Source organism: Coffea arabica, chromosome 2c (assembly GCF_036785885.1).
Source record: "Coffea arabica cultivar ET-39 chromosome 2c, Coffea Arabica ET-39 HiFi, whole genome shotgun sequence".
Taxonomy (NCBI): Eukaryota; Viridiplantae; Streptophyta; class Magnoliopsida; order Gentianales; family Rubiaceae; genus Coffea; species Coffea arabica.
Genome location: NC_092312.1, coordinates 32,022,326 through 32,038,344, shown reverse-complemented (window position 1 = coordinate 32,038,344; position 16,019 = coordinate 32,022,326). Strand labels below are relative to the sequence as shown.

At 38.7% G+C, this 16,019-nt stretch overlaps 2 protein-coding genes and 1 long non-coding RNA gene across 5 annotated transcripts; all 3 read left to right on the top strand.

The window, feature by feature from the left end:
• The first annotated feature begins 475 nt into the window (after positions 1 to 475).
• Positions 476 to 5,676, top strand: LOC113702873 (uncharacterized). 3 transcript variants are annotated; one of them, XR_011839345.1, is made up of 3 exons: positions 476 to 958; positions 3,458 to 3,513; positions 4,267 to 4,489. XR_011839345.1 is itself a non-coding variant. In XM_072075746.1 (2 exons), the coding sequence occupies exon 2, from the start codon at positions 4,906 to 4,908 to the stop codon at positions 5,443 to 5,445; it is 540 nt and encodes a 179-aa protein (XP_071931847.1). In that variant the 5' UTR covers positions 476 to 958; positions 4,904 to 4,905; the 3' UTR covers positions 5,446 to 5,676. The 3 variants fall into 3 exon arrangements, 1 of the variants encoding a protein (XP_071931847.1); XR_011839346.1 differs by lacking the exon at positions 3,458 to 3,513; XM_072075746.1 differs by lacking the exons at positions 3,458 to 3,513; positions 4,267 to 4,489 and adding an exon at positions 4,904 to 5,676.
• Positions 5,677 to 6,339: 663 nt separating this feature from the next.
• On the top strand, positions 6,340 to 10,410 carry LOC140035617 (uncharacterized). Its single transcript, XM_072076918.1, has 4 exons — positions 6,340 to 7,717; positions 7,985 to 8,539; positions 8,819 to 9,523; positions 9,845 to 10,410. The coding sequence occupies exons 1-4, from the start codon at positions 6,340 to 6,342 to the stop codon at positions 10,408 to 10,410; spliced, it is 3,204 nt and encodes a 1,067-aa protein (XP_071933019.1).
• A 714-nt stretch (positions 10,411 to 11,124) lies between these two features.
• On the top strand, positions 11,125 to 15,716 carry LOC113732433 (uncharacterized). Its single transcript, XR_011839344.1, has 3 exons — positions 11,125 to 11,980; positions 14,479 to 14,534; positions 15,346 to 15,716. It is a non-coding gene; the product is annotated as an uncharacterized lncRNA (long non-coding RNA).
• Positions 15,717 to 16,019: the final 303 nt, after the last annotated feature.

Sequence of the window (16,019 nt, the reverse complement as noted above, 5' to 3'; positions counted from 1 at the left end):
GACTAACTCTATTTCTTGAGAAATAATAATTGGAAATTATAATAACTAATTTAATCGCTGAATAATATAAGAATTACTAGGAACCTTAATATTCAAGTTTAATCGATAATTATTCGATAAAAAAAATGGTTTAGGTATATTAGAGTATAATTAGGCGTTTGAATCGCGCTTGGGGATAATTTTAGAATTAAGATGGAATTGAGAAATTAAGTTGAGGTTAGGGAGTGAAGTGAAAAGACTAAAATACCCTTACCTTACCTTTCCATGCAAACCAAACAAGACGTCTGACCGCAAATCAAATCGTATTTGTTATTACCAATTCGATACGCAAACCAATTGTTTTACGAAATCGATTCTTACACGTAAACCACTCTCACAAACTACGGCACCACCAAACCAATCTTTCTATCTCACGGCTAAAACCACCTATCAATCACTCTATTTCACATTTCATTCTACAACCACAAGACACAATACCATTCCTTCATTTTCACTGACACAAACCGCAAATGTTAATTCCTTCTCTGCACAAGCAACTCCTCGGACAGAAGCTTCAGCACCGCACCATTCAACCAATCAAAACTCACTACCAACTCAACACTCAACCAACTTCTACACTCAAAACCACGGAACCATCCCTTTCCCTTTTCATTCCTACACCGCAAACCACTGCACTTCATTTTCATCGTGAGGCATCGGAGAGCAAGGGAGGGAACGCGAGTTGAAATCTTCTTTCCGTTTTGCTCTGACCGTAAGCTGGAGGAAAGACAGAGAGAAACCGTGAGCAAAACTTCAACCATTCTGCACCCAACTTCACGGCTGCAACACCACCAGCTTCCACCTCCGCCAGTTGAAGCCGCTACACCAAACCAGAACCAGCAAACCTGTCGCATGCGTGAGAGCTGAGAGGGAGCAGAAATTTTTCAGATTTTCGTGTGGGATCTTAGCTTGCTTTGAGGTAAATTTTCTGGACTAAAAAAATGGATGATCAGAGGTAGTTTAAGCCAGCCGTGACCTTGCATGTGTTAATTTGGGTAATCAGATGATGAAACCAAAGATGTGTAAAATTCTGTTTGGGCAAAACATTTCTGCCGAAGAGCTTGCTTGGAATTGTAGTTTGATTTCTGACTTTATGCGACAAACCGAGTTGGATTAAGTGTCTAACTAATCAAAAACAAGAAGTTTAAGTCATCTAGTAACATGCATGTGAGGTTAGGCAGTCGGATGATGATATTAAGCCATTAGAAAATTTCTGTTTTGGATGTTGATGTTCCAGCCGAGTGCTGAGATGAAAATGCAATTTTATTTCTGATTCCCTGTGGTAATCTGAGCATGAAATAGAGCTGAACTAACTGGATTTTGGATGATTATTAGGATTAAGGCCTTGCATGATCAGTTCATGAAGCCAGATGAAGAAATAAAAAGCTAAGGAAATTTTGTTTTGAAGGAAAGTGGCCGCCGAGAGGGTATCTTGCTATTGTAGCCTCCTTCGGTTTAGTTTTTCTGTTTTGGAGCCCTTAATCTTGATTAACTAGTAATAACAAATTAATTAGGCCCTGCATGTAGTTGATTAGTAAGTTTTAAAACAGAGAAATAAAATTAAGAGTGCAATCTGCCTCAATGCAAGATTATCCGAGCCAAGCTGGAGGTTTGGTAGAAAATTTTGATGTTAATGGTCGCTGCTTGAACTTGATTTCTGAACTGGAAACGTTTATTGTCTGGCTAGATAAGTGTATAAGGAAAATGAGAGTTTAAAAAGCATGTTTTAACCAAGAAAATAAAATAAAAACAGAGAGCTCTCCATGCATGTTCAACCGTGACTGATTGGTTAAAATTTCTGATTTCCTAGATGATTTGAGTTGTTATATGAACCTGGTTTTAAAGTGGAAATTTATTTTAATTTTTTTCCTTGGAAAATGATGGTTTAGAGATACAGAGGAGTTGTAGGTTTTAAGTGGTATAAGTTGTTTAGCAATGAAATATTTGATAAATTGAAGTTGGAACCAGAAAATGTTGGGTTACATGCTAGAAATTTCTTACGTGATCATCGAAGGGTGAGTTGGAACTTTAACTTGACTTTTAAATTGTCCCTTGAATCTTGAGGGATGGAAATGCTTGGAAAATGTTGTTTTGAAGTTCTATATGAAGTATATAGATGGTTTGAATAAAAACATTTTGGTGTTAAAGGAGAAAAAGAAATTTTCACAAGTGAAAAATTGAGATTTCAGATTTTCGGATGCCCATGACCAGTCTCAATAAAATGTTGATATCTTGGTGTAGGAAAATCCGTTTAAGGCGCCGTCAGTGGCGTTTGAAACTAGAATCATAGGCCTTTGTCCTGTAGAAATTTTGTATTTTTCCTCCATGTGTACTGCTGTCTGTGAATTTTTAAAGTGGACTGTTTTGCATGAATGTCCTGTTTCTTTGTGAAACAGAAATTGGGTTTTGGATTGAGATTTTAGCCTACTTGTGGTTTAAATTCTTGATTAAATTGTGGTTGGAAATAATTGATTTTGTCAAGGGCTAATGATTGATGAAACCCTTGGCCATTTGAATGATTTTATAAGTACTACAGGGTGACGAAAGTTAATTGCTGGAATGTCTTGGAGGCTTTACTTTTATTTTTATTTGCTTATGATGGGCTTGCTGAAACCAAGTGCTAATGATTGATGAAGCCTTGGTTGATCATTTTATTTTATTCAGAATTGCACTTGTTGAAATCTAGGGCTAATGATTGACGAAGCCCTAGTGATTTGCTATATGATCTTGCCATATTTGATCCATAATATAATTTCGAAATGGAACCGGAGCTGTGCAAGTCGTTTCGACTTTGTGAACTCGAGTAGCTGTTATCAAATCAAGCAAAAATATTTCCCAGCTAGTATTATAATATAAAAACTCAATATCTAGTGTTTCACCTAAAACTTTTCGAAACCGATAAGTTCCTTTAGCTCAAACTAGTCTTGATAGCTATAGTATTTTAATTCTATAGCTTTTGAAAATTCTAGGTCTTATTTCGATTTCTTTTCTTTCCTTAAGCTTTACATTTGGATAGCTAACTTTAGGAAAAAAAAAATTTCAAAATACGAGTTTACAAATTTTAGTTAAAAGCCTGGAAAACTTGCTCGGCAAGAAACCCTATTTTAGGAAAAATAGTTTTTGGGAATAAATCTTGCAAAAGCCGTATCTTTAGAGAAATGTTCAAAGTAACTTTTTAGCTTTGATATTCAGAGGTTTATCGACTTATTTCAATAAAATAATACTAGTTACTTCATTCTAGAAAAGTACCTCAAGGAAAACCATAGGAAATATCTTTTCTACTTTTGTCAAGTTTTAATCTAAGGAACTCTTGATATTTCTAAGGGAAAGTGAACTAGTAGTATATTAAATATATACTTTAATGACTATAAGCTTAAAAACTAAGTAGAAACTTATAGTTTCAAATTTTGGTTTTTAGGGTTTTTCGAGGACGCGGAATTCGATCCCCAACTTGATATCTGAACTCCACTCTTGGTGAGTGTCCCTGCCTGTTCTATGCTTACCTGCTTAAAGTACCTTCTTGACTGGATATGTGATAATTTGAAAAAAATTGGTTTCTGATCCATCGAAGTGAGCTGTGTGTACTTTATCGCACTAGCCGTTCGAGTGGTGACTTGTGCAAAACATTTTTCTCCTAAATCTATATGTAGCTACGTCGTTGGGTGAATCCCTCGACGCATGTATCTGATTGCAATCACGTCTTTTGGTGAATCTCTCGACGCATGTATCTGATTGCAATCACGTCTTTGGTGAATTCCTTGACGCTTGAATCTAACTACAATAAGTCATTGGGTGAATCTCTTGACGCATGTATCTGATTGCAATCACGTCATTGGGTAAATTTCTCGACGCATGTATCTGATTGCAATCACGTCATTGGGTGAATCTCTCGACTAATTTTATACGGGTATATCTCGAGTATACTACGTCGGTAGGCGAAGTTCGGACCCGAAGCAGAGGTATGAATGGTGACGGGTTAGGATTAAAATAAGTGGATCTACATGGCTTATAAGTAGTGAGAGTTGACGGAGGGTCAACTACGATAATTGGTGCTCAAGCGAGGGAAATGGCTCCTGAGAGCCCACGTATCCTACCTTGTGCTGTTATACGCTTTCCTAACTGTTTAAATTTGTGCAGTTATTAATCGCTGTTTGAAATTATGTGCTTGTATGTTTTGGGGCACCACTGAGGTTTATCTCACCCCACGTTTATTGTTTTCCTTAACAGGTTCTGGAAACTGAAAGCTGGATGCTTACTTAATTTATGTTTTTCTTTTGGACTGCATTTGAACACTATATCTTATCCTGTGGGCTGTAATGTGTTATTTGGGGATAATGTATTTTCCTTTTTGGATTGCCACTTGAAACTGGAAAATGTGTAAACCTTAGTTCGATTACTTGGCTTGTAAGTTGTATTATGGATTTATGCATTTTATCTATCCGGTTTGTTATGACTTTGTACTTTGGTAAGTAGCACGCAGGTCGTTTAAGGGTCTCGACTGGAAATTTTATCATTGCTATCTCCGAAGTTAATGTGGCTTTAGATATGATTCTATTCGGGGAAGATGATTTTGTAATAGATTAGTTTATTTTTCGAAAGGGTTCGGGTTAGATTGCTCGTGTGAGTCCTGGCGAGAGTTGGACAGACGGCCCGCCAACCCTTTGATTCGCCTCAGGGGGAAGTGGGGTCGCCACAGGTGGTATCAGAGCCTAGGTTAGAAAAGTTATTTGAAAAACATATTAGGTGTGCTAGAAACCCTAATCCTCTCTAGGAATAAGGTTTGAGATCATTAGAAATACCTTAAGTAATATACGAACCGGTTAGTTAGTTAAGTTCTAATCTTTAAGTGTTGATTATTTTGCAGGTATGGAGAATGGAAATGGGCATGCTAATGGTAGTAGCAAGGCTAATGAACACGTAGAGCCGCTAAAATCCATTTACTATAGACCTCGAGGAGGAGGAGACCGAGTGCGATATTCCCCAGCTGATAGGCACCCTAGGTGCCAATGTAGGGCCACATACGCGTATCCCAACGCGTTGGTATTATCTCTTGATGATGAGCGCCGCCACTTGTGGGACGCTAACCACACCTTGACCCAGGATGTGGAGGAGCTGAATATCATGGTGGATACCCAGTTCGACCGTATGGCCGATCTGGAGATTAGGCTAACTGCTGAGCATAATATGCTGGAGGTTGCTCGATTGGAGATAGAGCGACAGAGGTCTAGAGTGACCCGACTTGCTGAGGGGATCAGAGATAGGAGTGCTGGCATCAGGGCTGATGCTTCTATGCTTATGGATGAGGCTACTAGTTACCTTCAGGAGGATGAACAGGCAGGCGCCGAGGAGGATCCGGAGGAGGATCCCGCTGAGGACATTGCTCCTGATAGCCCTGCTGAGGGTTAGGTTAGGATTGACTTGATAGTATTAGATAGGTAGGATCAGAACAGGAACATTAGTCAAGTCATCAAGTTTTGTCTAGGTGAATGACTTGCTTTTGAGGCACCATATCCCTAATTTTGTGCTTAAGGGATTAGTTGTAAGTATTTTTGCTAACTTATGTGCCTTACTTTTGGAAATGTTCCGACCTGGTAATTGTATGACTGTTCCACGGAAATAAATGTTAGGTGTTTCATTTACTTTTTCCCCATTACCATGTTGATTTTAATCACATAAATGGCTAATAATAATGAGTAATAAATAAAAATTTTACCTAATTGTCTTATCCTTCGGTAATAGGCATAATTAGGTCATGGATCGCCAAATTGTAGGAAGGAGCCGTGGGAGACCGCTAGGCAACGCCCGGAAGTGGGTGGTGATAGGAAACCCGAGGTCAATCAAGACCAAGGGCAAGAGGGAATGGCCGGAGAGCAAGTGGCCACCGCAATTAATCGTATCACGGATGTCTTGGAGTGCTTGACTGAACATCAAGCCTCTGGGCCAGTGCATCGCCAAGGAGGCCCAGCCGATTCTGAGGATCGGGCACTGGAGAGGTTTCTGAAGTTTGGACCTCCTAAATTCTATGGAGGACCCGAACCTGATATAGCTGAGGGATGGTGGGAGAGAATCTCTGACATCTTCGCAGCTTTAAACTACACGGAAGAGCGGCAGGTGACTTTCACCGCATTCCAGTTTGAGGGAGCTGCTCGCTCCTGGTGGAATCTGATTAGGACTAGTTGGGACAGGAATCATACTCCAAGGACTTGGGCGAACTTCACAAGGGAGTTCAATGCCAAATTTCTTCCACCTCTCATCCAAGAAAAGAGGGAGGACGACTTCATAAAATGTAAGCAAGGGGCGATGAGTGTCGCCGAATATGAAGTCCAGTTCACAAAACTATCCCGTTTTGCTCCTGAATTGGTGACCACGGAGCAAAGGCGAGTCAGAAGGTTTGTGCAGGGTCTGAATGTAGAGATACAGGAAGGTTTAGCTGCTGTAAGGATTGATACCTTTGCAGATGCTGTCGAGAAAGCCCAGAGAGTTGAAGTAGCTAGGGCTCAAGTGAAATCTTTTCAGGCTAAGAAAAGATTTGCTCCTAGCAGTAGTCGGGAGCCGACGTATGGAAATGCTCCACCGGCCAAAGTGGGCCGAGGAACCCTTGGGGCGAATAATCCTGGAGCACCACGAGGCGCCCAAGCAAGAGGAAACGGGGCCAGGAATGCAGGGGGACGGAATAATGGAACCCGAGTGGGACCGATTGGAAGGGGACAACCCAGGAATACCTCACAAGGAGGCCGAGCAATAGTTTCCCAAGTGAGTTGTACATTTTGTAAGAAACCTGACCATACTATAGATGGTTGCTGGAAGAAGCAAGGGAAGTGCTTGAGATGCGGAAGTAGCGAGCACCAAATTGCTGGATGTCCAAAAATGCAGGAAGGGGGTAATCCAAATGCTAGACCAAACACTTCTGGAGGGAGCCGGCCAACAGTTCCTGCCAGGGTGTATGCTATGGATGATCAACCTGTACCTGATTCCTCGGAAGTCGTGGAAGGTACTCTCCCCATTTTTCATCGATTAGCTAAAGTGTTAATTGACCCTGGTGCAACTCATTCATTTGTAAATCCATCGTTTATGTCTGGGATAGACGTGAGACCTGTTAAATTACCCTTCGATCTTGAAGTTAGGACACCAATGGGTGACAAGAGGATAATCGCTAGCTTAGCCTTTAAGAATTGTGAATTCTGGATTGGAGAGCGTAAAATGCTAGTGGATCTAATCAGTCTGGACATAAAAGGGTACGATGTTATCATAGGAATGGATTTCCTAGGTCAATATCATGCTAAGCTGGATTGCCAAGCAAAAGTGGTAGAATTTTGTATACCTGGAGAAGCAATTCTGAGGTTAGATGTTAAGGGTAGGTTAGCATCATCTGCTATGATCTCAGGGATACGGGCAAGGAAAATGTTGTCAAAAGGAGCTCAAGGTTTCTTAGCTTTCATGATTAATGCTCCCAGTGATCAAGTGAAGTTGGAAGATGTACTAGTGGTACGGGAATTTTCGGATGTTTTTCCGGAAGAGGTAAGGAATCTACCGCCGGATAGAGAAGTGGAATTTAAGATTGATTTGGTGCCTGGAACGGCTCCAATTTCTAAAACTCCGTACCGGATGGCTCCTGCCGAGTTGAAGGAGTTGAAAATTCAATTGCAAGACCTCTTGGAGAAAGGTTTTGTGAAGGAGAGTGATTCACCGTGGGGAGCACCCGTTCTATTTGTTAAGAAAAAGGACGGAAGCTTGAGATTATGTATTGATTACCGAGGGTTAAATGAGGTTACAATTAAGAATAAATACCCCCTACCGTTGATAGATAGTCTGTTTGACCAACTGCAAGGGTCAGTAGTTTTCTCTAAACTGGATTTGAGGCAAGGGTATTATCAGTTAAAAATTAAGTAGGAGGATATACCCAAAACTGCTTTTAGTTCAAGATATGGACATTTCGAGTTCGCAGTCATGCCTTTTGGTTTAACAAATGCACCAGCGGCATTCATGGATTTAATGCAGAGAGTCTTTAAGAAGTATCTGGATCAGTTTGTGGTGATTTTCATTGATGATATCTTGATATACTCTAAAACTCGAGAGGAACATGTTAAGCACTTAGAGATAGTCTTGCAAATATTAAGGGAGCAGAAGCTGTATGCCAAATTCAGCAAGTGTGAGTTTTGGCTTGATGAAATATCTTTTCTAGGGCATAAAATTTCCAAGGAGGGAATTGCCGTGGATCCGGCAAAAGTTGAGGCCGTTATGAATTGGAAGCAGCCAGAAAGCCCAACTGAAATTAGAAGTTTCTTGGGTTTAGCAGGGTATTATAGGCGATTTATCAAGGATTTTTCGAAAATTGCTGGACCCATGACCGATCTAACCAAGAAAGGGAATAGATTCACTTGGACTCCGATGTGCGAGTCAAGTTTTCAGGAATTAAAGAAGCGTTTAACATCCGCTCCTGTTTTGGTGTTACCTGATGGAGGTGAAGGTTATGCCGTGTACTCCGATGCTTCCGAAGAAGGTCTAGCATGTGTTTTAATACAAAATGGTAAAGTGATTGCCTATGCTTCCAGGAGACTGAAGTCTCATGAACAAAACTACCCAACTCATGATTTAGAGTTAGCAGCAGTGATTTTCGCCTTAAAGAAATGGAGACACTACTTGTATGGCGTGACTTTTGAGGTTTATACGGACCATAAGAGTCTTAAGTATTTGTTCTCCCAGAAGGAATTGAATTTGAGACAAAGGCGATGGGTAGAATTTCTGGAAGATTATGACTGTTCAATTAACTACCACCCAGGAAAAGCTAACGTGGTAGCAGACGCTTTAAGTAGAAGGGCCCAAGTAGCAGGGTTAATGGTTAAGGAGTGGGACATGCTAGAAGAAATTAGTGGTTGGAATCCTCGTCTGGTGAAACTGAAGATATTACTTGGGAACTTATCTTTGAAATCGTCATTACTAGAGCGTATTAAGGAGGCCCAGAAAACAGACCCTATGATTCAGAAGAATTTGGAGAAAGTGCAAAGAGGGGAAACCCTAGATTTCAAATTGGGGTCTGAAGGTGTATTGAGGTTCCGAGATCGTATTGTGATTCCGGCAGATGATGAGATAAGAAAAGAAATTTTGGAAGAATCACATCGATCAAAGTATACTATACATCCAGGTGTGACCAAGATGTATCATGATGTGAAGGGATTATACTGGTGGGAAGGTTTGAAAAAGGATGTAGCAGAGTATGTTCAGAGATGCTTGATTTGCCAACAAGTAAAAGCTGAGCATCAGAAGCCCTCTGGTTTATTGCAACCGTTAGAAATCCCTGAATGGAAATGGGAACATATCACAATGGATTTTGTAACGGGACTGCCTAGAAGCCAAAAAGGATTTGATGCAATTTGGGTAATAGTTGACCGACTCACTAAGTCTGCACATTTTCTACCCGTAAGCATGAACTTTTCTCTGGAAAAACTGGTCAAGTTGTATACAGAAGAGATTCTAAGATTACATGGTATTCTTGTAAGTATCGTGTCTGATCGAGATCCAAGGTTTGTCTCACGTTTTTGGCAGAAATTTCAGGATTCTTTGGGGACCAAGTTGAAATTTAGTACTGCGTACCATCCCCAAACCGACGGGCAGTCGGAAAGAACAATTCAAACTTTAGAGGATCTGCTGAGGTCGTGTATATTGGATTTTGGAGGAAAATGGAGTAATTATATGAGCTTAGTAGAATTTGCGTATAACAACAGTTATCAAGCCTCAATTCAAATGGCACCTTATGAAGCTTTGTATGGGAGAAGGTGTCGATCTCCGATTCATTGGGATGAAGTAGGAGAGAAGAAGATTGTAGATCCAACAGCGATACCTTGGATAGAAGAGGCCCAGGAGAAAGTGAAACTAATTAGAGAAAGGCTTCAAACCGCTCAGAGTAGACAGAAGAGCTACACCGACACAAGGAGGAAAGATTTGGAGTTTGAAATAGGAGACAAGGTTTTCCTAAGAGTTAAACCCTTGAAGAGCGGAGTAGTATCTAAGAAAGGTAAAAAACTGAAGCCAGGGTATATCGGACCTTTTGAAATTTTGAGGAAAGTTGGGAATGTAGCATATCAGCTGAAATTGCCTGCAAGCATGGCTAAAATTCACGATGTATTCCACGTTTCCATGCTTAAGAAATATTATCCCGACCCAAGTCATGTGTTGCCCCTGGAAGAAATTGAAGTGGATGAAACGTTAACGTATGAAGAAGGACCAGTCAAGATTTTGAAAAGTGAAGTAAAGGAGCTGAGAAATAAGAAGATTCCTCTGGTGAAGGTTTTATGGAGGAATCATGGACTGGAGGAAGCAACTTGGGAATTAGAAGAGAAAATGCAGAAAAAGTACCCTGATTTATTTCCTTAGAAAATATGAATTTTGAGGACAAAATTCTTGTAAGGAGGGGAGGATGTGAGAACCCTGAAAAATGGATATATAAACTAGTGCATATTTCATTTGCATTTCTTTTATTTCTTAATAATTTCGAGCATTACTTTTACTTGTTTGCAATTAGGTATGTAAAAATAGGTTTACGTGAAAAATAATATAATTTTTCTAATTTATGAAAATTTCTTGGTCTTATTAGACTAAATTAATATCTTTAGGGTTGGAATAATTTTTCGCCTTAAAATAAAATGTTAGAATACTTAATACCTTTATGCTAAATTAATGGTAATTGAATCGTTGGATTTTCTATCTTAAAGTAAATTATTTAAAGCTCTATGATTAGTTCCAATCAGCTCTTAATGGTAAATGCTGATAAAATTTTCGTGTTAAGATTAAAACCAAGAGATTTTAGATAAATATGATTCTAATATAATAAACATGCTTAAGGCGTGAAAATTCGATAAATATATCCTTAACTTTCTTTGTTTTCAAATAAGTGCGTAAAAATAATTTGTAGGTGCAAAGTGACACCTGGGATTAAATTATTATTTCATTTGACTGTATATTACTAAATTGATAAAGTTCGAGTTGGACTAACTCTATTTCTTGAGAAATAATAATTGAAAATTATAATAACTAATTTAATCGCTGAATAATATAAGAATTACTAGGAACCTTAATATTCAAGTTTAATCGATAATTATTCGATAAAAAAAATGGTTTAGGTATATTAGAATATAATTAGGCGTTTGAATCGCGCTTGGGGATAATTTTAGAATTAAGATGGAATTGAGAAATTAAGTTGAGGTTAGGAAGTGAAGTAAAAAGACTAAAATACCCTTACCTTACCTTTCCATGCAAACCAAACAAGACGTCTGACCGCAAATCAAATCGTATTTGTTATTACCAATTCGATACGCAAACCAATTGTTTTACGAAATCGATTCTTACACGTAAACCACTCTCACAAACTACGGCACCACCAAACCAATCTTTCTATCTCACGGCTAAAACCACCTATCAATCACTCTATTTCACATTTCATTCCACAACCACAAGACACAATACCATTCCTTCATTTTCACTGACACAAACCGCAAATGTTAATTCCTTCTCTGCACAAGCAACTCCTCGGACAGAAGCTTCAGCACCGCACCATTCAACCAATCAAAATTCACTACCAACTCAACACTCAACCAACTTCTACACTCAAAACCACGGAACCATCCCTTTCCCTTTTCATTCCTACACCGCAAACCACTGCACTTCATTTTCATCGTGAGGCATCCGAGAGCAAGGGAGGGAACGCGAGTTGAAATCTTCTTTCCGTTTTGCTCTGACCGTAAGCTGGAGGAAAGGCAGAGAGAAACCGTGAGCAAAACTTCAACCATTCTGCACCCAACTTCACGGCTGCAACACCACCAGCTTCCACCTCCACCAGTTGAAGCCGCTACACCAAACCAGAACCAGCAAACCTGTCGCATGCGTGAGAGCTGAGAGGGAGCAGAAATTTTTCAGATTTTCGTGTGGGATCTTAGCTTGCTTTGAGGTAAATTTTCTGGACTAAAAAAATGGATGATCAGAGGTAGTTTAAGCCAGCCGTGACCTTGCATGTGTTAATTTGGGTAATCAGATGATGAAACCAAAGATGTGGAAAATTCTGTTTGGGCAAAACATTTCTGCCGAAGAGCTTGCTTGGAATTGTAGTTTGATTTCTGACTTTATGCGACAAACCGAGTTGGATTAAGTGTCTAACTAATCAAAAACAAGAAGTTTAAGTCATCTAGTAACATGCATGTGAGGTTAGGCAGTCGGATGATGATATTAAGCCATTAGAAAATTTCTGTTTTGGATGTTGATGTTCCAGCCGAGAGCTGAGATGAAAATGCAATTTTATTTCTGATTCCCTGTGGTAATCTGAGCATGAAATAGAGCTGAACTAACTGGATTTTGGATGATTATTAGGATTAAGGCCTTGCATGATCAGTTCATGAAGCCGGATGAAGAAATAAAAAGCTAAGGAAATTTTGTTTTGATGGAAAGTGGCCGCCGAGAGGGTATCTTGCTATTGTAGCCTCCTTCGGTTTAGTTTTTCTGTTTTGGAGCCCTTAATCTTGATTAACTAGTAATAACAAAATAATTAGGCCCTGCATGTAGTTGATTAGTAGGTTTTAAAATAGAGAAATAAAATTAAGAGTGCAATCTGCCTCAATGCAAGATTATCCGAGCCAAGCTGGAGGTTTGGTAGAAAATTTTGATGTTAATGGTCGCTGCTTGAACTTGATTTCTGAACTGGAAACGTTTATTGTCTGGCTAGATAAGTGTATAAGGAAAATGAGAGTTTAAAAAGCATGTTTTAACCAAGAAAATAAAATAAAAACAGAGAGCTCTCCATGCATGTTCAACCGTGACTGATTGGTTAAAATTTCTGATTTCCTAGATGATTTGAGTTGTTATATGAACCTGGTTTTGAAGTGGAAATTTATTTTAATTTTTTTTCCTTGGAAAATGATGGTTTAGAGATACAGAGGAGTTGTAGGTTTTAAGTGGTATAAGTTGTTTAGCAATGAAATATTTGATAAATTGAAGTTGGAACCAGAAAATGTTGGGTTACATGCTAGAAATTTCTTACGTGATCATCGAAGGGTGAGTTGGAACCTTAACTTGACTTTTAAATTGTCCCTTGAATCTTGAGGGATGAAAATGCTTGGAAAATGTGGTTTTGAAGTTCTATATGAAGTATATAGATGGTTTGAATAAAAACATTTTGGTGTTAAAGGAGAAAAAGAAATTTTCACAAGTGAAAAATTGAGATTTCAGATTTTCGGATGCCCATGACCAGTCTCAATAAAATGTTGATATCTTGGTGTAGGAAAATCTGTTTAAGGCGCCGTCAGTGGCGTTTGAAACTAGAATCATAGGCCTTTGTCCTGTAGAAATTTTGTATTTTTCCTCCATGTGTACTGCTGTCTGTGAATTTTTAAAGTGGACTGTTTTGCATGAATGTCCTGTTTCTTTGTGAAACAGAAATTGGGTTTTGGATTGAGATTTTAGCCTACTTGTGGTTTAAATTCTTGATTAAATTGTGGTTGGAAATAATTGATTTTGTCAAGGGCTAATGATTGATGAAGCCCTTGGCCATTTGAATGATTTTATAAGTACTACAGGGTGACGAAAGTTAATTGCTGGAATGTCTTGGAGGCTTTACTTTTATTTTTATTTGCTTATGATGGGCTTGCTGAAACCAAGTGCTAATGATTGATGAAGCCTTGGTTGATCATTTTATTTTATTCAGAATTGCACTTGTTGAAATCTAGGGTTAATGATTGACGAAACCCTAGTGATTTGCTATATGATCTTGCCATATTTGATCCATAATATAATTTCGAAACGGAACCGGAGCTGTGCAAGTCGTTTCGACTTTGTGAACTCGAGTAGCTGTTATCAAATCAAGCAAAAATATTTCCCAGCTAGTATTATAATATAAAAACTCAATATCTAGTGTTTCACCTAAAACTTTTCGAAACCGATAAGTTCCTTTAGCTCAAACTAGTCTTGATAGCTATAGTATTTTAATTCTATAGCTTTTGAAAATTCTAGGTCTTATTTCGATTTCTTTTCTTTCCTTAAGCTTTACATTTGGATAGCTAACTTTAGGAAAAAAAAAATTTCAAAATACGAGTTTACAAAATTTAGTTAAAAGCCTGGAAAACTTGCTCGGCAAGAAACCCTATTTTAGGAAAAATAGTTTTTGGAAATAAATCTTGCAAAAGCCGTATCTTTAGAGAAATGTTCAAAGTAACTTTTTAGCTTTGATATTCAGAGGTTTATCGACTTATTTCAATAAAATAATACTAGTTACTTCATTCTAGAAAAGTACCTCAAGGAAAACCATAGGAAATATCTTTTCTACTTTTGTCAAGTTTTAATCTAAGGAACTCTTGATATTTCTAAGGGAAAGTGAACTAGTAGTATATTAAATATACTTTAATGACTATAAGCTTAAAAACTAAGTAGAAACTTATAGTTTCAAATTTTGGTTTTTAGGGTTTTTCGAGGACGCGGAATTCGATCCCCAACTTGATATCTGAACTCCACTCTTGGTGAGTGTCCCTGCCTGTTCTATGCTTACCTGCTTAAAGTACCTTCTTGACTGGATATGTGATAATTTGAAAAAAATTGGTTTCTGATCCATCGAAGTGAGCTGTGTGTACTTTATCGCACTAGCCGTTCGAGTGGTGACTTGTGCAAAACATTTTTCTCCTAAATCTATATGTAGCTACGTCGTTGGGTGAATCCCTCGACGCATGAATCTAACTACCATGAAACTAAATGTAGTTACATCATTGTTGAATCCCTCGACGCATGTATCTGATTGCAATCACGTCTTTGGGTGAATCTCTCGACGCATGTATCTGATTGCAATCACGTCTTTGGTGAATTCCTTGACGCTTGAATCTAACTACAATAAGTCATTGGGTGAATCTCTTGACGCATGTATCTGATTGCAATCACGTCATTGGGTAAATTTCTCGACGCATGTATCTGATTGCAATCACGTCATTGGGTGAATCCCTCGACTAATTTTATACGGGTATATCTCGAGTATACTGCGTCGGTAGGCGAAGTCCGGGCCCGAAGCAGAGGTATGAATGGTGACGGGTTAGGATTAAAATAAGTGGATCTACATGGCTTATAAGTAGTGAGAGTTGACGGAGGGTCAACTACGATAATTGGTGCTCAAGCGAGGGAAATGGCTCCTGAGAGCCCATGTATCCTACCTTGTGCTGTTATACGCTTTCCTAACTGTTTAAATTTGTGCAGTTATTAATCGCTGTTTGAAATTATGTGCTTGTATGTTTTGGGGCACCACTGAGTTTTAGCTCACCCCACGTTTATTGTTTTCCTTTACAGGTTCTGGAAACTGAAAGTTGGATGCTTACTTAATTTATGTTTTTCTTTTGGACTGCATTTGAACACTATATCTTATCCTGTGGGCTGTAATGTGTTATTTGGGGATAATGTATTTTCCTTTTTGGATTGCCACTTGAAGCTGGAAAATGTGTAAACCTTAGTTCGATTACTTGGCTTGTAAGTTGTATTATGGATTTATGCATTTTATCTATCCGGTTTGTTATGACTTTGTACTTTGGTAAGTAGCACGTAGGTCGTTTAAGGGTCTCGACTGGAAATTTTATCATTGCTATCTCCGAAGGTAATGTGGCTTTAGATATGATTCTATTCGGGGAAGATGATTTTGTAATAGATTAGTTTATTCTTCGAAAGGGTTCGGGTTAGATTGCTCGCGTGAGTCCTGGCGAGAGTTGGGCAGACGGCCCGCCAATCCTTTGGTTCGCCTCAGGGGGAAGTGGGGTCGCCACAGTATACCCACTAGCTTTTAACACAAGCCTTTTTAGGCTCCTCCTCTCTCTAAATTAGGATAGAGTAGGTTATACAATGTATCGTTGTTGGGAAAAAAAAAAAAGAACAGATGTATTTTGCTCTTAAGTCAAAAACATGAAAAAATCTAAATAGTGTGATGTATATTGCTTTCTACCAAAGTCTAAAAGAAAAAATTGAAAACTGCA

Bases quoted from the DNA above. Each gene is read 5' to 3' on its own strand.
- LOC113702873 (XM_072075746.1), top strand. From the start codon at position 4,906: ATGGAGAATGGAAATGGGCATGCTAATGGTAGTAGCAAGGCTAATGAA.
- LOC140035617 (XM_072076918.1), top strand. From the start codon at position 6,340: ATGAGTGTCGCCGAATATGAAGTCCAGTTCACAAAACTATCCCGTTTT. The intron at 7,718-7,984 runs GTGATTCACCGT...TCGAGTTCGCAG, and splicing joins GAAAGGTTTTGTGAAGGAGA to TCATGCCTTTTGGTTTAACA. The intron at 9,524-9,844 runs GTATTCTTGTAA...GGGATGAAGTAG, and splicing joins AGAGATTCTAAGATTACATG to GAGAGAAGAAGATTGTAGAT.